The 20,712-nt window shown below is 34.2% G+C and overlaps 2 protein-coding genes across 2 annotated transcripts; both read left to right on the top strand.

Moving 5' to 3' along the window:
* The first annotated feature begins 212 nt into the window (after positions 1-212).
* Positions 213-2,162, top strand: LOC149534332 (protein DMR6-LIKE OXYGENASE 2-like). The gene is made up of 2 exons (XM_089804874.1): positions 213-541; positions 1,478-2,162. The coding sequence occupies exons 1-2, from the start codon at positions 287-289 to the stop codon at positions 1,727-1,729; spliced, it is 507 nt and encodes a 168-aa protein (XP_089661000.1). The 5' UTR covers positions 213-286; the 3' UTR covers positions 1,730-2,162.
* Positions 2,163-4,616: 2,454 nt separating this feature from the next.
* LOC149534331 (protein DMR6-LIKE OXYGENASE 2-like) lies at positions 4,617-11,144 on the top strand. The gene is made up of 2 exons (XM_089806008.1): positions 4,617-4,832; positions 10,893-11,144. The coding sequence occupies exons 1-2, from the start codon at positions 4,617-4,619 to the stop codon at positions 11,142-11,144; spliced, it is 468 nt and encodes a 155-aa protein (XP_089662134.1).
* Positions 11,145-20,712: the final 9,568 nt, after the last annotated feature.

Raw genomic sequence — 20,712 nt, 5'->3', positions numbered from 1 at the left:
ATGTGACACGTGGTTCCATCGAAAAACATGAGCCTACGATAAATGGTCTTTGGGCCCATTACCTTCACGCATTATACCGTCCTAGTACATTCATTAGTCAAAATGACTGGTAGACAATCACCATCGAGGACATGCAAAAACGCGCATGCCTTTAAGCTCAGAATACCACTGTTTACTTTATCATTTATTCTCTCTGTATCCGAGAAATATAAGAATCTATTTATGTGGATTTTTCTTCTGAACATATCATTTCTTCATTGTTTTGATCTTCTTAATCGTTCAAGAGATGGAGAGTGCCAATTGTGTGGGGGAGTTTATGGGAGTGAAAGGCATGATAGAAAAAGGGTTGGATCGAGTTCCTCAACGTTTTGTAAGAACCCTCCAAGAGCGTCCAAATGTTTCAGAGGATGAAGAGCAGGAGACCATACCAGTTATTGATCTCCACGATGGAATGGATGCGGATATCAGTAGTCCTTTTGGTCTCTCTCACAATCTTGTGGAGGCCATCGCTCGAGCTTGTCATGAATGGGGCTGCTTTCAGGCATACAACTTCATCATCTTCTCCTCTCTCTTCTCTCTTCATTTTTATGCTCTACTGTCTGGGCAGCCATTAGCTTTGGGCAACATGAATATAAAAATTTGAAATCTTCACACTTATAATAGTTTGCATATTTCTGGCATAGATTTTTTGATCATTTTTCATTTCATACAATTTTCTGGTCTTGTTAATTTATCGTGAATTCAATGCTTTTCATTTGCTTATTTTTTCTTCTCTTATCCAGCTTACTCATCTCGAATCTAAGTCCATTTTCTTGCTCATTTTGAATTGTTCAATAGTTTATAACGTTATTCTGTAAATTTTTGAATTAGATTGTTTAATCATTTTTCTTTATCAAAATATCAGATTGTATTTAGTAATACAATTTTCTTATTTTGTTTATTTATCATGAACTAAACTCATTTCGCTTGCTTTTCCTCTTGATTATGGAATGTCATCTTAAGCGTAGATTCTCTTATTTTGTTTACTAATTTTAAATCCACGTCTCTTTGCCTGTTTATTCATTCTAAAAGCAATCTTATATTCCTAGACTTATTCATTCTAATGAAGAATCATAATATATAATTAAACTATTAGCAGAAAAATAATCTTATATTCAACACAAACGGCAACAAGAAAGAATTACAGCAATAAAAAGATATTGTCTTTGACACGCATTAATATTTTATTCAATCAAATGGATGACAATCTCTCAATTGAAATCTTCCCTCACAGATTTGCAGAGTTAACACACTGTTTCAAAAGAACATGAAAATATCTTTATAGAAATTATATCTCCTAATAACTAAACATGTTTGTTGCTTGCATTTAACAGACAAAAACACTAGATATATTGCTGATCATGCACTATTCACGCAAGACATCACAGACAAACATATATGTCAAAATCTATATTTATTGAATAAAAAGTTATTGCAGGTGGTGAATCATGGAATTGCGCCGTCCACAATGAATGAAATGATGGAGGCAGCTCGTGAGTTTTTTGAGTTACCAGATGAAGAGAAAATGAAGTACTTTACGTTGGACACAATGTCAAATTTTCGCTATGCATCAAGCTTCAACTTGCAGAAGGATAAAATTCATAGCTGGAGAGATTTCATTCGTTACAACTGTCATCCTCTCGATGACGCCATTTCTTTCTGGCCTAGCAATCCCTCCTCATTTAGGTAAGGCCCCGTTTGGTTGCTGGAAGATGAGGGCCAAAACCGGGTTATCAGGGGCAAAACCAGGTTTTGTAAAAAAACTTTGTTGTTTGGTTAGTTAAAATTATAACCCGGTTTTCAATTTCATCTTCCAATTTTGGTCAAAAATTGGAAGAAGTTTCTTCCAGTAAAAAGGTGGAATTCGAAATTAAAACCAGGTTTTGAATTTTATGACAGTTTTTTTAATAATATTGTGGGGTCCACAGTATATTCATCTTCCGTGTCAACCAAACGGACCATTGGCTTTCCAAACCACAAAACCAGGTTTTCGAAAACCTGGTTATAAGATAACCTGGTTATGTCAAAAATTCATCTTTCCCAACCAAACGGGGCCTAACGATATATCAATCATTGGAAGAGGCATTTAATATTATATTAAAGCATACATTTATTTTATTTTATTATTGATCTTAATTTTTTAATTGTGATCAATTGTATGTTTGTAAGGAAATTTGTTTCTTTATGTTTTATGAATAATGGTTTAGTAGAAACTATTTCTTATAAGAAGAAGAATGAATAGTACTCTTGACAATCATTGCATCTTTGTAGGTGTTGGGTGGGCAGCATGAAAAATAACAAAAACACAAAACAATATAAAATATCAAACACAGAACACAATGTACTGTCGCACAATAAAATATATTATATTTCATTCATCGTTTGCCCATTGCAGATTGCATTACATGATGCCTCTATTTATAGAAGTCTTAACTTATTTTTGGAAACATCTACATTAGTCGACAAGAGACAAATATCTACATGTTTCTAGAAAATGCTACGGCTGACCCAACTTATAGAAAATACTTTAGCTGGCACACCCTAAACCTAAACCTAATAATCTAGAAGCATTGAACAATTAGTAGAAATTAATATTTCCAACACTCCCCCCTAATTTCTACTATCAAATTACATTGTATACAAATCCCAAAAAGCTATTTTTCAAAAAATCTTCATATCAATTAATGCCTTCATGAATAGTGTCTTCCAAGACTGCGGCCTTTAATTTCAAATGATTCACTACCAAAAATTTCCTCTTTTCATAAGATCCACTGATAATGCTGCCTCATTTGTCAAAAATGCCAATAAGTTTTTGCCTCTTTGATGCCTTGCTTGGATCTGTTTCCCACTAGTACTGAAGTCTTCCTTACACTTGAACATCTATACTTGAATAACCCTCTGATCATTCTTGCAATTTTCTACCAATTTGATTCATAGTTCCATCCACAATCCATTTTGATACAACCAGCCATAAAATCTTTATTGCACTCTTTATTCCAACATCTCTTATCACAATGATTTTTCAAGCCTCAAATATTACATGGATTTAAATCCCAACATCTATCCTTTGTATGCCCTTTCCTGTTACAGTGTGAACATTGCATAATCTTTATGCTTTCAATTGATTCTCTTGAACTTTTATTCATCTTTTCACTACTTGCATCATATCCAAGACCTACATATTTTGACCTGACTATAGTCTCAATCGAATTTCTTAATCCCTGCTCATCCTTTCCTAAACCTTTGCCTTTGAAACCCATTCTTTTCATAATCTTCAAGCCAATACTATTATTATCATAACAAACATAATCTACAAACTTCTTATCATTTACTTTTTTACACTTTTCATCACAAACACTTTCAGTTTTAGAAAAATCACATTCACTCAAATCATTTGTGTCACAAGATACATCACATACAAATGGTTTTACACTCAAACATTCTTTCTCTTGTTTCAAAGTAGATAGATCCTTCTTTAGCATACTATTTTTCTCTTCCAATTTCTTCACATTTTCTTCTAAATCTTTGTTCATTTTCTCAACATCATCAAACAAATTTAACTTTTCTTCTAATTCTTTATTTTTCTCTCTAAGCTTACAGATTTCCTTCACCTGCCAATTATGTACTTCTTCCACAAATTTTAACCTATCCTCTAGCTCTTCAATTGCCTCTATATGGATACTAATTTCATTTAACAATTTAGATTTTTCTTCTCGCATTTCATTTCTTACTTTTTCCAATTCCTTCTGTAAAATATCTTTTTCACACAATAATTTGGCATTTTCTTTCTTCACTATCACTAGTTCTTCTTCTAACTTATTTGTTTTATCCTTTTGAATTCTACAAGCTTTTCCCATTGAAATCAACAATTTAACACACTTTATTCTTTGTTTTAGAAAAATCTTAACACTTTTTTACTTCTAGAATTAAATCTTCAAACAGCATGAACAAATCTTTAGATAGCTAAAATCTTCACAATATTCTGCTGCTGTTATAATTTTTCAAATATAATTATAAAAATTCAAACCATACCTTTTTTGTTGACTTGCCCTCTTTCTTGCTCAACACTTCCTATGTGGTCTTCTTCAAAACCATTATCCTTCTCATAACACAAAGATTCCCCCACCATTTAGTATCGCCAAGACACCACTTGCTTTTTTATCACAATCTGAAATTTGTCCAACCTTCTATCCAACCTAGCTCTAATACCAATCTGTTGGGTGGGCAGCATGAAAAATAACAAAAACACAAAATAATACAAAATACCAAACACAGAACACAATGTGCTACCGCACAATAAAATATATTATATTTCATTCATCATTTGCCCATTGCAAATTGCATTACATGATGCCTCTATTTATAGAGGCCTTAATTTATTTCTGGAAACATCTACATTAGCCGACAAGAGACAAATATCTACATGTTTCTAGAAAATGCTACGTCTGACCCAACTTCTAGAAAATACTTTAGCAGGCACACCCTAAACCTAAACCTAATAATCTAGAAGCATCGAACAATTAGTAGAAATTAATATTTCCAACAGTAGGAAACGAAACTTAAATTTTTGTACCGAGATGCATGGGTTGGTACAGAAGATTTGTGGTGCAATATCTCAAAGCCTTGGACTCCCAGAAAAGTATATTGAAGAAGCATTTAGAGAGTATTCTCAGACTATGGTGTGCAATTACTATCTGAGATGTCTAGAGCCCAAGTCCACTCCTCGTGTAGGGAGTCACACAGACCCTAGTTGGATAACGTCATTGATGCAGGATGACGTCACTAGTTTACAGGTCCTCCATGAAGACCGCTAGATCACAGTCAAACCTATTCCCCATGCTCTTGTTATCAATCTCGACAATGTACTCCAGGTAATCAATTTCTCATTTTTACCTTGAGAATTTTTAGCTTGATCCAAATAAGGTGATATATTTACAAATTGGGCATTTCATCCTCAGCATGCATTAGCATTTAGTAGAGTACTCCATACGAGGAGCCCAATAGTCCCGAAGGAACACAAAGCTTGTGAAAGTTTTAATATTGTAGATACAGACTGGATGATCATAATAGTCCACGTAGAATTTGAATGATGCTATCTATAAGGAAGCAAAGGTGTGTGGAATCGCTTCCTACGCTAATCTTTGAGAGGACGATTATGCAAATCAAAGTAACTATTGCAAAGATCTCAAGAAATGCATAATAACATAATCAAAATAACAAAGAACACACAACACAGTGATTACCTTGGGGAAACCCTTCCGGGAGAAAAACCCCACCCTCCAAAACTCGCACAATGTATTATCAAACCAAGATGATTACAATACACTTGCAATGGAAGTTCTTACAGGATCACATCACCACAACTCAAACTTGGAGAGACTCCTTCTAGCACTAGTCTTGTAAACTAAACTCAATTACACAAACACCTCCCCAAGCCCTTCTTTTATAGTGATTTTACAACTTGGAAACCACTTATGGTTTTACAAAACCATGGGCAAAACTACCATGCCACATGTTACCCATTTTTAACATTTACATTTCTAATATGAAAAAACAACCAGGTTAAAATAGTAATCCCGTCCACAATTTTGTCTCTTAGTCCAGACCCCCATAAAAGTCACAAAATGAGTCGTCAAGGCTCTAAAAATGACCTACCTATATTCTAATATGGACAAGACTCATTTTAACAACTCACTAACCATTTTCCAATGCATAAACAAGTGGAAAACTTCCACAAACAAATTTTGAAATTTTCCAAGAAAGGATTGCAAGGTTGAGACACATGTTTCTCAACATTCTCCCACTTGTCGAACACCTTGCAAGTGTCAGGGGATCCGAAATATCATGGACTAATTGCTAGGGGCCGAGAGTTCCATAGACTCTGAACACCATCTAAATTTTTCTATGCTCATGGGCTTAGTTAATGCATCAGCAACATTCACCAAAGTCTCTACCTTTTCTAGCTTCACCTTGCCGTCCTCGATCATATCTCTTACAAAATGATATTTTACATCAATGTGCTTGGTCCTTGCATGAAAAGTTGGGTTCTTTGCTAGGCAGATTGCACTCTGGCTGTCACTATAAATTGTCACTGCACCCTGTTTGAACTCTATATCTGAACACAATCTCTTTAGCCAGATGGCTTCTTTGCAGGCATGAGTAACTGCCATATACTTTGCCTCAGTAGTGGACAAAGTGACCACAGCTTGTCGCTTACTCATCCAATTGATTGCACCACCAAATAATGTAAACACATATGCACTGGTGGATCTTCTTCTATCAACATCACCAGCCCAGTCTGAATCCACATAGCCTCGAATATACAAGGAATGCTCACTTCCTGTTCCATGAAAACATATTGAGTACTCTGAGGTACCCGGCAAGTATCTAAAAACTCTTTTTACTGCATCCCAATGTGCTCTTCCTAGATTAGACATATAACGGGAAAGTACTCCCATTGCTTGGGCAATGTCTGGTCTTGTACAAACCATAGCATACATCAAACTTCCAACAACACTCTGATATGGTACTCGACTCATCTCTTCCATCTCCAATGGGGATGTAGGACATTGTGAGCTAGAAAGCTTTGTTCCCATAGTAACAAGAACACTCAATGGTCTTGCATCCTGCATATTGAATCTTTTCAAAATAGTACCAACATACTTACTTTGGCCTAGCCAAAGCTTTCTGTTCCGTCTATCTCGTATAATCTCCATTCCCAGAATGTGCCTAGCTGCACCAAGATCTTTCATTTCAAACTTTATTGAGAGTTGAGATTTTAACTCTACAATCAAACCTTTTCCTTTGCCAATAAACAACATGTCATCAACATACAAGGAAATAACCAGGAAACCATCACCATCAGATTTGAAATATATACAGTGATCAGATTTAGATTGCACAAATCCCAAACTCAAAACATATGTATCAAACTTCTGGCACCACATCCTAGGACTCTGTTTTAAACCATACAAGGATTTCTTCAATTTATAGACCAAATGACTTTTACCTTTCACCACATAGTGCTCTGGTTGTGACATGTAAATTTCTTCCTCCAAATCTCCATGAAGTAAAGTAGTTTTCACATCCATTTGCTTGATCTCTAGATCATAAGCTGCTGCAATAGAAAGCAAAAATCTAATGGATGTCATTTTGGCTACTAGAGAAAAAATCTCAGCATAATCTACTCCCTCAACTTGAGAGTAACCTTTTGCAACCAAACGTGCTTTATACTTCTCAATGCTTCCATCTGAACCCATCTTCCTTTTGAACACCCATTTACAACCAACAGGCTTCCATCCTTCAGGCAATGGTATAAGGTCCCATGTTTGATTCCTCTTAAGAGCTGCCATTTCTTCATCCATGGCTATTTTTCAAGACTCTGAATCATTCATCCCAAGAGCCTCTTCTACAGATCTCAGTTCATCAATGTTAGCATTCAATGCAAATATACACTTCTAATCATCAGGAGAATATTCATACCTTTCAAGTGGTTTCCTTTGTCTAGTAGATCTTCAAACAAGATCTAGTTCAGGTTTAGGAGGTTCAGGTTCATGATTAGGTTCTCCCTCTTCCTTTGATGATTTAGAACTCATAGAGCTTTGTTCAACATCTTGTCTTTCTAAGGGCCTTGATTCAACTTTCTCAAGTGTAGTAGGAAGTTGAACCACATCTTTCTTTTCTTTAATTTGTTTTGGCTACACTGTAACAAAAGAAGGCTTAGTTTCTCTAAAAATAACACTTCTGGAATAAAATACCTTTTGTGCAACATGATCCGAAAGCTTGTATCCTTTCACACCATAACTATATTCAATGAAGATACATTTGACAGCTTTGTTGTCCAATTTTGTTCGCTTCTCCTTTGGCACATGAGCATATGCCTCACAACCAAACACTCTTAGATGTCTAAGTGAAGGCTTGTGGCCCAACCATGCTTCCATTGGCATCTTATCAACAAGAGCTGATGTAGGAGACCTATTTATCAGGTAGCAGGCAGTGGCTATAGCTTTAGCCCAGAACTTTTGTTCTAGTCCAACACCACTCAGCATACTCCTAGCCTTCTCCATCAAGGTCCTGTTCATTCTTTCTGCAACTCCATTCTGTTGTGGAGAATACGGAGTTGTCTTCTCTCTTTTAATACCACAATGTTAAAAAATGTGTCAAAAATATTGGAGCAAATTTCACCACCATTATCAATTCTCAAGCATTTTATTTTCTTTCCAGTCTGCAATTCAACCATTGCTTTAAATTCTTTGAAACAACTGAAAACTTCAGCTTTACTCCTAAGGAAATAAACCCATGTTCTTCTACTAAAATCATCAATGAAAGAAACATAATAAACTGATCTAGAAATAGAAGGAACATCAACTAGACCAAATACATCTGAATGAATTAGATCCAAAATACATGAAGACTTATGAGAACTTGAGTAAAACTAAATGCGGTTTTGTTTACCATAGATACAATGCTCACAAAAATCAAACTCAAGATTGCAGTCATTCAACCCATCAACAAGGTTCTTATTTTTCAAGGTTTGTAGGCCCTTCTCACCTATTTGGCCAAGTATCTGGTGCCATAACATAGTCTTCTCTGCAGGCAACTTTGATTCAGTAGACAGAGCACCTTTGGGTACCCAAAAACCACGACCATCTATTGAAAGAGAAACTCTCTCCTTCTCCAACTGAGTAGTCTTTTTCACAATCTTATCAGAAGTACTATTGCACTCGACTGTGCGTGCATCAAGTTGGTACAATGTACCCAATCTACTTCCTCTTGCTATTACCATAGCGCCTCTCACCATTTTTACACCTGCTTCAGAAAACTGTACATGCACACCCGCATCTATTAGCTTACTAACAGATAACAAATTCTTTGCTAGTCCAAGGATATGCAAGACACCATCAAATCTTCTAATTCTACCATCAAAAAATTTCACACGAATACTTCCATGACCAACAATATCAAGTACTGAAATATCACCCAAACACACCTTACCACCATCAAAATTTTCATACTTACTAAACCAGTTCCTATTAGGAGTCATGTGGAAAGATGCACTTGAATCTATTAACCATGTATTTTCACCTGCATGAGTGGCCAAGGCTGCAATAAAGGCATGTCCATCTTCCTTCTTGGACTTGGAATCAGAATCTTGCTTCTTCTTCTTCTTCTTTTTCTTCTCCTCTTTGCAGTCCTTTCGAAAGTGTCCAGGTTTGCCACAATTCCAATAGATTGCCTTGGACTTACTAGGGGATTTGGATCTCCCCTTATTTTTGGACTTAGAATGGCCATGCTGCTTTTCGTTCTTGCCTCTTTCTTTTGATCTTTCGTGAACACTCAAAGCCTCTTTGGCATTCAGAGAGACCTTCCTTCTCATCTCCTCAGAAAGTAGAGAACCAACAACATCCTCCATCTTCAAGACAGCTGAAGTGCTCCCTATAGCCATCACAAGACTATCTCATGAGTCTGGCAACGAACATAACAAGATTTGACACCTTTCTTCTTCATCCATTGGCAACCCTATTGAGGTCAACTGAGTCACCAACATATTAAACCTTTCCAGATGCTCAAAAATTTGTCCACCTTCTTCCATTCTCAAGGAATACAACTTCTTCCTCAAGAAAATCTTATTCACAAGTGATTTCGCTTGATAGATCTCACTAAGCTTTTTCCAAAGCTTCTTCGCGGTAGGTTCTTCATGGACATTAATCAGAATCGAGTCTGCAAGACACAATTTGATGAGACCTTTAGCTTTTCTACCAGTCACATCATATTGTGCGGCTAATGTCGGATCTGTGGCTCTCAGCTTGTTCTCATCAATTGCATCCCATAAATCTCGATTAGACAACAGATATTCCATCTTCAGCTTCCACATCTCAAAGTTTGTGCCAAAAAACTTTTCAACATCAATTCTCCCTGACATGCTTGCCATCTTTTCAATCCTGCAACATAGAAATGAAATGCTCTGCTCTAGCTCCCACTCAAACCTTGATTAGCTCAAAAAACCCTATACCCAACAAATAGAACAAAAACTGGCCAAGCTCCGATACCACTTGTAAGGAAGCAAAGGTGCGCAAAATCACTTCCTACGCTAATCTTTGAGAGGATGATTATGCAATTCAAAGTAACTATTGCAAAGATCTCAAGAAATGCATAATAGCATAATCAAAATAACAAAGAACACACAACACAGTGATTAGCATGGAGAAACCCTTCCAGGAGAAAAAACCCACCCTCCAAAACTCGCACAATGTATTATCAAACCAAGATGATTACAATACACTTGCAATGCAAGTTCTTACAGGAGCGCATCACCATAACTCAAACTTGGAGAGACTCCTTCTAGCACCAGTCTTGCAAACTAAACTCAATTACACAAACACCTCCCCAAGCCCTCCTTTTATAGTGATTTTACAACTTGGAAACCACTTATGGTTTTACAAAACCAAGGGCAAAACTACCATGCCACATGTTACCCATTTTTGACATTTACATTTCCAATATGGAAGAACAACCAGGTTAAAATAGTAATCCCGTCCACAATTTTGTCTCTTAGTCTAGACCCCCATAAAAGTCACAAAATGAGTCATCAAGGCTCTAAAAATGACCTACCTATATTCTACTATGGACAAGACTCATTTTAACAACTCACTAACCATTTTCCAATGCATAAACAAGTGGAAAACTTCCACAAACAAATTCTGGAATTTTCCAAAAAAGGATTGCAAGGTTGAGACACATGTTTCTCAACACTATCAACAATATTACTTTTTCACTATTTCCTTTATTTAGATCATTATCAGGGGTTTCTTTGTCTTTCTGAATGGTGTTTTTTGTGATGAAATTTGGAACAGGTACTGAGCAATAGGAAATACAAGAGCTTAGAGCACCGGGCGATCGTTAATGGAAGAGCAGATCGGATATCTGTAGTGACAACATATGGTCCATCTATGGACACCATTATCAGGCTTGCTCCTGAGCTTCTCATGTTGAATGGTTGTAAGCTTGCTTATAGAGAAATCGTTTATAAAGAATATATGGAGATGATTCTAAGCGGGTCTCTTGAAGAAAAATGTTCATCAGATTTCCATCGCTTGGAAATATAGTGAAATGGAGGCTAAAATGGATTGTGAACATTTATATAAAGTATAAGATTGTTATGACAAATTATAATGTTGTATTCTCTACTGAAAAGCTAGAAATCCAATTAAATATGTCATATTAAACAAAGGAAAGTAGATCCCACTGCATGAAAAGATAAGTATTACTTTAGCTGAGATTATGCATGATAATTGTTACATGTTCAGCTAACTCTGTCATTGTAAGACAGCTATAGGTTGGAACTATGATATACAGGATAATAGAAGTTCGATTGATATAGGCTTCACAATGTTATCTATGAAGGCATGTATGTTAAGTGCATCTAGCTTGCATTTACATGATTGGCTATTCTTGTAACGTGTGCTTCTAACTCATTCAAAGTAAATATATGTAAATAGTTTTGTGTTTTCTTAAATTTATTTTCCCGTCTAAAATACAGCTTATTTAAAAATAATATTATTTACTCTGTTAAACGTTTGTCGATAAAGACAGAAAGTAAGAGGTTGATTTTTCTCATGTCGTATAGTCTTAGAGATTTCTTCATAAAAATTTGTATTAGACTTTCGCTTAGGAGTTTTTATAAAAGTATATTTCTAATATGTATGCATGTATGTATGTGTGTGTATATATATATATATATATATTTCTAATATGTATGTATGTATGTATGTATGTATGTATGTATGTGTGTGTATATATATATATATATATATATATATATATATACGTTGATAATTAATAATGTTTTCTATGTTTTGCAGATATCTTATCTTATGAATTCATTTGAAATTAATCATATATTTTCATTTTAAAGTCATATTAGACTTTGATTTGAGAGCCCTTTAAAAAAAAAAAATCTATTTCATAAATTTTCTTAGCTACATTGACAATTAATATTATTTTCTATGTTTTGCAGATATCTTATCTTACTAGCTTATATATATATATATATATATATATATATATATATATATATATATATATATATATATATATATATATATATATATATATATATATATATATATATATATATATATATATATATATATAATAAGCCTACAGATATCCTTCTCGAGGCGCTTATTTTCATAGTCCCATAATTTTCATCATCGAGACTCTTGATCTGCCTCATTTTCACTTCCATTTCCTCTTTGTAATTTTCACAATTTTAATTATATTTAGTCTATTTCTATTTCTTTTTTCTAACTGTAAATGAATTTCAATTTTTTTTCAAAATGGAAAATGTTTACATTGAAGATTGTTGCGACTGTAGAAAGCCTCTCAGCTTAATAAATTCGATTGAAATCAATCATATATTTTCATTTTAAATTCATATTAGACTTTGGCTTGAGAGCCCTTAAAAAAATTCATTCCATTCCATATAATTTCTTTACTACGTTGACAATTAATATTATTTTCTATGTTTTGTTGATATCTTATCTTGTAAATTCATTCGAAATCAATCATATATTTTCATTTTGTTATTTGTAATAAAATTTATATATTGTTTTTGTAATTACTTTTATATTTTCATTTATAATATCATTATTTCTTTCAAATTCAATTGGACATAACAAAGTAATATAAACAATCTGATTTATAATAATACTTTTTTAAGAAATTTGATTTAATATTTTTTTGAAGAATATTTACTTGAAGTCGGACTTAAATTATTGTTCAATTTGTGTTATGAGGAGAATTCATGAAGTTGAGCTTAAACAAATTGAAGTTAAGTTGTTAATGGAGTTTGAACTTCCACTTGAACTTTGAACTTTGAGGGAGAGTAGGAATAATACTCTAGATTTACTTATAAAGTATTGCTTAGTATTAGGATTATAAATTTCAATAAATGAGTTGCATTGTAATATCTCATAAAGATACAATGATAAAATTTTGAATCCAACTTTTTTCTTTCTTTTGAATTGGATTATGTTATGTTGGACAAGAAAATATATAGAATTGAGTCACAAAGGGAAGGGGCTAATGACCACTACATTTTTTTTGAAGTAATTATTTTTACAATAATTTTGTGGGGGTTCAATTCAAAATGCACATACTCATTTGCATTTATTTTTCCCAATTGAAAATTAGGAATTTTTCTATCAATAACACATGTCATGTGTTATTATAACATAAGAAATAGAGGAGGCATTGTTTGGTCTTGCCATTGGTGTTGGGAGATCAAAATTTTCAAAGCAATGAATATCTATAATCTACATGGATGAAGGTAGGGGTCCTTTTGTAAGTGTTGGTGATGATGAGGAGAGATTTTGACCCTACTACAAATAAATAAAATTCCATCAAGGTAGTGGATGCCATATTATCCCCCTTTTGGTTACAAAGATTTCACTTTCTTCCCCGGTGATTTTGGAATTGTTGTAGGAGAGCCCCACTAATATTACTCCTTCTCTGGAGGGTTCTCCTCGTGTTGACAAAATTGGAAGTGATTTGAACTCTTTGGAGCTCAACTTAAAGATAAAAAATTTTCTCCAATTTTTCATTATGTGGATCTCAATTAAGGATCCTTCTCTATTTTAGTCTCATATTGTATTATGGATAAGGGCATTTCTTCAATGAATTATTTTATTATTGCAAAATTTGTTCATCCTTATCTAAACATTAAAAAATTGTGTATGGGCAAATAGAAAATGGAATAAGGGCAAGGCTGATGTTGTTTTCATGGCTAAAGGATTTTTGTCTTTTTCCTTTACATGTGAAGAGGGTTTAGATGATGTTTTTTTGGGAAGAATATAGATGTTGGGTTGTTTCACTCTTTCCCTAAAAGAGTGGGAACCAAAGTGTCATGCTAAAGATTGGGTGAGTGGTGTTTGTCTAGTTTGGGTTAGGTTATTGGGTCTTCACCTTAAAATTTTGGAGGAGGAACCTTTTAGGGATGGAAACCTCTTTAGGAAAGCTTGTCTCTATGGATAGCTTAACTACTTCTAAAATAAATCTTGTGTATTCTCACATTTGTGCCAATGTTAAGAAGAAATAAAACACACCTATGGGAGTCTATATTAACTTTAAATTAGGAGGTTGTGCTCAAGAGCTATTTAATTTGAATCTATTCCACATTTTTACTTCCACTAAAAGATAGTAGGTCATTGGGCTAAGGCTAAAGCTTTTAAGAAATTTTGGAGGAATACACCTATCAGTGATTTGGTACCCAATGTAGTAAATCTTATCCCTCCTTCTACTTTTTATTTTTCTAGATTAAATCCTCTTCCTTCTAATTTAGAGGCTCTTAGTGTCCCTAAAATAAATTTGGTGGTGGATATTTCTTGTACTTTAGGCTAAGAGATTCCCCATATGAATCAAGTCTCAAAAGTTCCTATTGTAGTGGAATCCCCTACCTTTATGGATGATACTTAATGCAACCAATATCTCATAGAATTATATTTTAATAGGTATGTGGTTTTACAAATGGAGTTTAGCTATCCTAGAGAGGCTGTAGAGGAGGAGTCATTTATAGAGGTAAATCCAAAGATTAGATGGAAGACCTCTCCTCATAATTCCTTCATTGGTGTTAAAATTAGAGATTATAAAAAAGAATAATGTTTCTTGGAGTCTAAACTTGAAAAATGACCTATTATGATTCAAACATGAGATAAGAAAAACATCTTTGATATCTAGTTGAGTCTAGACAAAGAAGTATTGATGAGAAGGGACTTTATAGATCAACTTCATTCTTCAAATAAAGATTATTTTAATGAACACAAGGGGGATTAACAACTCCCATATGGAAAGGATTCATGGTAGGGACACCTAGGTTTTGTAAACATTTATTGAAGGGTTAAAAGAGGGTACTCTAAGAGTATAGGGTGTAGAATTAAATATTTATGAAAATTTAATTTCAATGCTCTTAAGAACACTAGTGGAGGGCATGCATATTTATAGAGAAATAAATCATTCCAATGAAGTTCTGGAAACAATTTTTGAGCTTAGTGAAAGACACAAAGTAAAAATGAATATCGATGTGGATTTTGATAGAGGCTATCTCAAGAGTTTGTGGGGAGATATTCTCAAGGCAATTATACACTATCTCATCCTATAAGGTTTATTTTTCAATATTTTTGTTAAATTTTTATTATGCTCAATCATTTTAGATAGAATAAGTGCATTTCCTTTCCATTATACTTCTTATCATCTTTAAAACATAGTTTGCATGATTGTACTAAAAACCCATGTTTCCCTGCTCTTTATGCGGGGTTTGAAAATAGTTCATTATAGAAATGCTTCTTTTGATCATGAGAAAGTAGATTTTGACAATCATGAGATTCTCCATGTGTATAAAATGAAACACCCCTTTTCTACTTCCTCTAATTGTAAGAAAGTTTCTATTGATGACAACAATAGCTCTCACTGCATCCCATCAAGGGGAAATCATTGAAAGTAAAATTAAAACCATAAAAATACAATATTGAAATAATTAATAGAATGATAAATAATTTTATTTTGTTATCTATTAATATTATTGTCTTTTGTGAAGGATTCAATGCACCTTTTGTAACTACATTTTTTTTGTCATGTTAAATATTACACACACACACACACACACACACACACACACACACACACACACACACACACACACACACACACACACACACACACACACACACACATGTATGTTGGAAATAATCAAGACTAGCTAGGTTACTGAGAGGGGAGGGGTGAATCAGTAACCTCAAAACTTTTATCAAATTCAACACTTAATCAACATAATCCATTCACCATTTAATCATCTAAACTACTGCATGCATGAGAAACTAAAAGATATTCATAGCACATGAACAGAATATTTGGTGACCTAGTAACCTTCCAAATAGAAAGTAAAACTAGGGTGGGAATGATACTCAAAAAACTTCAATACTACAGTATAAAGTTGGCCTATTAAGGCTTACAATGATCACTTTTGATGATGTGCCCTATTAGGAGCAATTAGGACTACTAGGTCCACCTTGTTAAAGGTTTTACAAACATACAATGAAGTATGCACTTTATTAAGAGATTTAAACAAAGACTGTTAAGTCTACCCTATTAAAGGATTTGAATCTGATTCACTTGTTAGGATGAAATAGTAGATCTTACTTACAACTTGAGATCCTTGAAATGTTGATCACCTCTTGTGATAGATGTAACTTGACTGCTCCTTATAGACCTTACTGAATACTCTGCTCTGCTATTGATTCACATTCAATCTTCTCTAAACATTACTTCATCATACACACACATATGCATTAGGTATGAAATAATGCATTACATATATACCATTCCAATTCTCATATTTGCAAGGTCGGCCAAAACATAACTTAACACAAATATTACCGAGTCAGCCCAAATGTAGAAACTTGGGTTTTGAATAGATGACTTTGTGACCTTCTAATACTTGGCATCCACTACATTACTTGGCATTTTCATGCATTCAGTAGAAGTAGAGGCTCAGTCCATACTAATCACACAACGTAGCTTAGAACTCAGTGAACACTGGAGACTTTGTAGATATAGTGTAACTTGGTGAAAACTAAATACTATGTTTACCTTGCTTGCACTCGATAAATACTGCTTATTGCACCACTCGGTAGATACTGGCTTCACATCATATTAATTGATGACTTGGTAAATACTACAAAGCTCGATAACCGTTAATTGCTTAGTGATAACTACTAGACTACACATTGTCTATTTTCACTCGGTAGCTTCTTGAATGCTTGGTATGAACTGGTTAATTGCTGAACTTACTTGGCAACTACTGAATGCTTGGTAAACACTAGATATTGAGTGATGAACTTGATAACCATACAAAATTATGAATAAGTGTTGTTACTAATGACAAACATAAATTAATGCCAACAATCTCCCCCTTTGGCATTAGTGACAAAAACACTTATTAGAAAAAATATATGTATAGTGTCATGCTGATTTTTTTAAAAAAAAATTTCAAAAATTTTCTTTGTAATTCTACTGTATATACATTTTTACATATCGCCTCCATATAGTGTACATATTATATAAGGACTAGTACCATACTATATATACAAGTCTCTCTTTATTATTATGTATTGTACATATGTTTCTCCACAAATATCTCTTTCTTTCCCCCTTTTTGACAATAATGCCAGACATTTATTCACATCATACTTATACAAAGACACTAAAATTTGAATGAAACTCAGAGTGTACCTTGAGAATAAGAGCTAATGTCTTATCCCAGTTTTGTTGCAAAAATTTGTAGGTGTGAAGTGCCACTTGAACTTCTACTGAAAGTTCGATCATATAGTGTGCAATAGAAAAATTGCTATCATGGATCAATGTTTTTATATATGCAATATGTTTTTGCATTGTGTCCATGATTGGCAAGATCATGTTTTGGGTGTCTATTAATGTAGATGCGATCCTTGCTTCCTCTCCTAACAATTCTGCCTACATATCTAACAAAAATCTAACCTTTATGTGATGTATAGAGCTTGAACTGGGGTCAAGCTACAGCTTTTGTGCATTGGCCTTCAAATCCTCATCAATTTTATTCAATTTTCCCTTTATTTCTTTAGCATACTCAATAATACTACAAAGTTTGGCAAAAAGAGATGTTACATTGGTAAAAGAATTTTCAAGATTTCTCAAAATTGAGGAAAGCTATATCTAATGAATATCAATGTGCTCAAGCACCTTATTGTCAAACTTTTTCTTAGCTTTTTCTAACAACTTTTCTTGACCAGTTGTGTCCTCATTGAATTTATTCATTACTTCCTCCAACTATAATGAAATATGTTGAGATGAATCAACATCCACTCCTATAGCCTATGTCAAAATATTCTTTACACTCTCAATGGTTTTGAACTCTCTATCCCTTTCCTCTATAAGCTACTTCTGTCTAGCCTTCTATTCTAGAAGTTGGCTAACCAATCTCATTTATTCCACAATAGCATTATCAAGATCCAACTTAGGAATTATAATCTCTTTGTCCAAGTCTATATCTTCATGTTTTTCTTTTCCAGTAAGTAGAAGTTTTAGGGTTGTCCTTGGTTCTACTTCTGACATTACTACCTTGGACTTAGAAATAGAAACAATTGTAGAAATAGTAGGGTTTGCTGCAAAAAGTTGAATAGGGCCTACTGAAAGAATACTGATAGGAGTGCTAACAGAATCCAAAAATGAGGTGCTACAAAAAATTGAAGTAATAATAGGTGGAACACTAACTAAAGTACATACAATAGGAGCACTGATAGAAGTATTTACAAATGAACTACTTACAGGAGCATGCAAAATTGAAGTTGACAAAATTATAGAACTTGTACTCAAAGCTGATGTTCATAACTCGGGTGCTGAAGAAGAAGAGGTCTGAAGCTCAGTGGATAAAGTGTCAGACACTTCCATTAGTGATGCTTGGAGATGAGAGAGAGCAAATAGTGATTGAGTAGATGATGTATCTATGATAGTTGCAATAACTTGGTGGAGAGTGAGGAAGGGAGGCTATAACTTGTGTAGCTATCCTCACTGGATCTTTCTCTTCATCTCCTTATCTTCCTCATCAACTTCTTCCTCTTTCTCTTCTTCACCATCCTTCAATGCCTAATAATCCTTAGCATCAAAAGTGACACATGGTGTATTATCTTCTTCATTGTCACTATCATCATCATCATCACCATTTAGTTCAACTAGATCCTCACTAGGTTTATGCAAATGATAAACATTTTCCCACATAGATGTAGCATCCTTGACTACATGCTCAATTTCCTTCACCAAAATTAAACAAGTATGAAATCTAATCATCATCTTCTCTTCATTTCTTAATTAACCTTAGCATTAGTAAGATTTGGTAGCAACTTTCTCAAAGTTTTCTCAAATATATCTTTTGTTGTCTGCATAGCTGCTTCCCATCTAACCTTGACTTTGTCTAACAAGACTGTAGGGATTTGTGAAGCAAACTGATTAGGAGAGAATTTCAATCTTCCTAACTTGTCCATGATCAGATCTTCAACCTCCTTTTGTTCTACTGGAGTGCTGGTTTCATATTTAAGTGCTTTGAAGTTATTAATTCCAACACCTACTCTTAATTGATTGAGGCTTTCTTGAAAAGTGGGAGGAGGCTTAATAAGCACAACTTCACTATCTCCTTTCTTCTTGGATCTTCTTGTGAACATAGCTGTGGAAGCCTTTTGGGGCTTGGTGATAATCACCTTGCCTTTCTTTCTTACAGGTTCTTCCTCCTTTTCAGATTCTTCATCTTCATGCTCAGATCTCAAGCTCTATTTTGGCCTTTGCATCATCATATGTTCCAAAGATGGGTAACTTTGGATCTACTGGCTCATTCACTAGGGCTTCAATTATCTCCTTGGTTTCATCAATATTAATCTCACAAGGAAGAGGTTTCACCCATACAGTTCTAGGCCTAACTACTTGAATATTTAAAGTGTCACAATCACCATTAAACAAACATCATCCTTGTAGTCTTCAACTAGTTTAGGTGGAATCCAAAATCTGTTGTTCATTTTCTACTTGAAAGCTTCAAAATAGTTGTCCATTATACTATCAAAATGTTCACCCATTTTTGCAATAAACTCATTGATTTGGTACAAAACTAGGGTATCCTTTCTTCATACCACTGATCCTTTTGATGGGAAAAAATTTTGTGCATAAAAGAAAAAATAATTTAGCAAAGAACCAAATTTGCATGGATTATTCTTTGATGTCCTTATGCTTTCCATATTCTTGTTAAGTTTTTTCAACATCAAATCTACCAAATCATACTCCAAATTCTTCTTCACAACTTTGTAAGCTAAGTCCACAGCCTCACACGACACACTATTCAATCTACTGGAGCTATATATCTTATGGGCAATGATATGAATACCAAACTTAAGTTCCACGTCAGATACATTGCTAATCTTTAGTCCTCTACCATCCCACTCGGCCAGGGTTTTCTTCTATAGCTCATCCTGACCTAGGGTATTGGTAACCTTAACCTTGTTAAGCATGGGGAGACCCATGATTCTGTGAATCATCTTCTTTGTTATTAGGATGGGCTACTCTAACCACAACTGACCATTGTGCACTTGGCTCAAAATATACCTAATCCATTTAATTTGGAAGTTCCTTGGTAGGTGCAGAATGTGGGTCAAACCTTTCTCTATAATTTTATGCTTGGGTTTTAGGGTTTCATCCACACATAATTCAGCTAGGGCACTATCCATTTCTAGGTTTCCAATTTCTTGCATAGCACATTTAAAATGAGTACAAATGTCATTTATGAGAAGTCCCTTTGGCAAAATTTGAGACTAAGCTCCATTAGGGTCAAGTGAATTCACAATTGCTGGCACTAGCTTGAAGTTTAGAGCCTTCCACTCAACACCATGCACCAACATCTCAGAACCTTTCTTCACCTTGTTGTTGTTGTTGATGGATGCCATGTTCACTTGGTAGATAGATAAAATCTCCTTTGGAAACTTCACTGGAAATTACACTTGAGTTTGCCTGGATGCTCTAAAAATCACTTTGCTCTGGATAGATTGAATTTGTGGTGAAAATGAAGTCAAAATTTTTCCTTTTTGATGAAAACCTTCCATTACT

Source organism: Cupressus sempervirens, chromosome 10 (genome assembly GCF_028749045.1).
Source record: "Cupressus sempervirens isolate cs-2001-9-10 chromosome 10, ASM2874904v1, whole genome shotgun sequence".
Lineage (NCBI taxonomy): Eukaryota > Viridiplantae > Streptophyta > Pinopsida > Cupressales > Cupressaceae > Cupressus > Cupressus sempervirens.
Note: the sequence above shows the minus strand (reverse complement) of the source record. Positions and strands in the feature narration are given on the sequence as shown.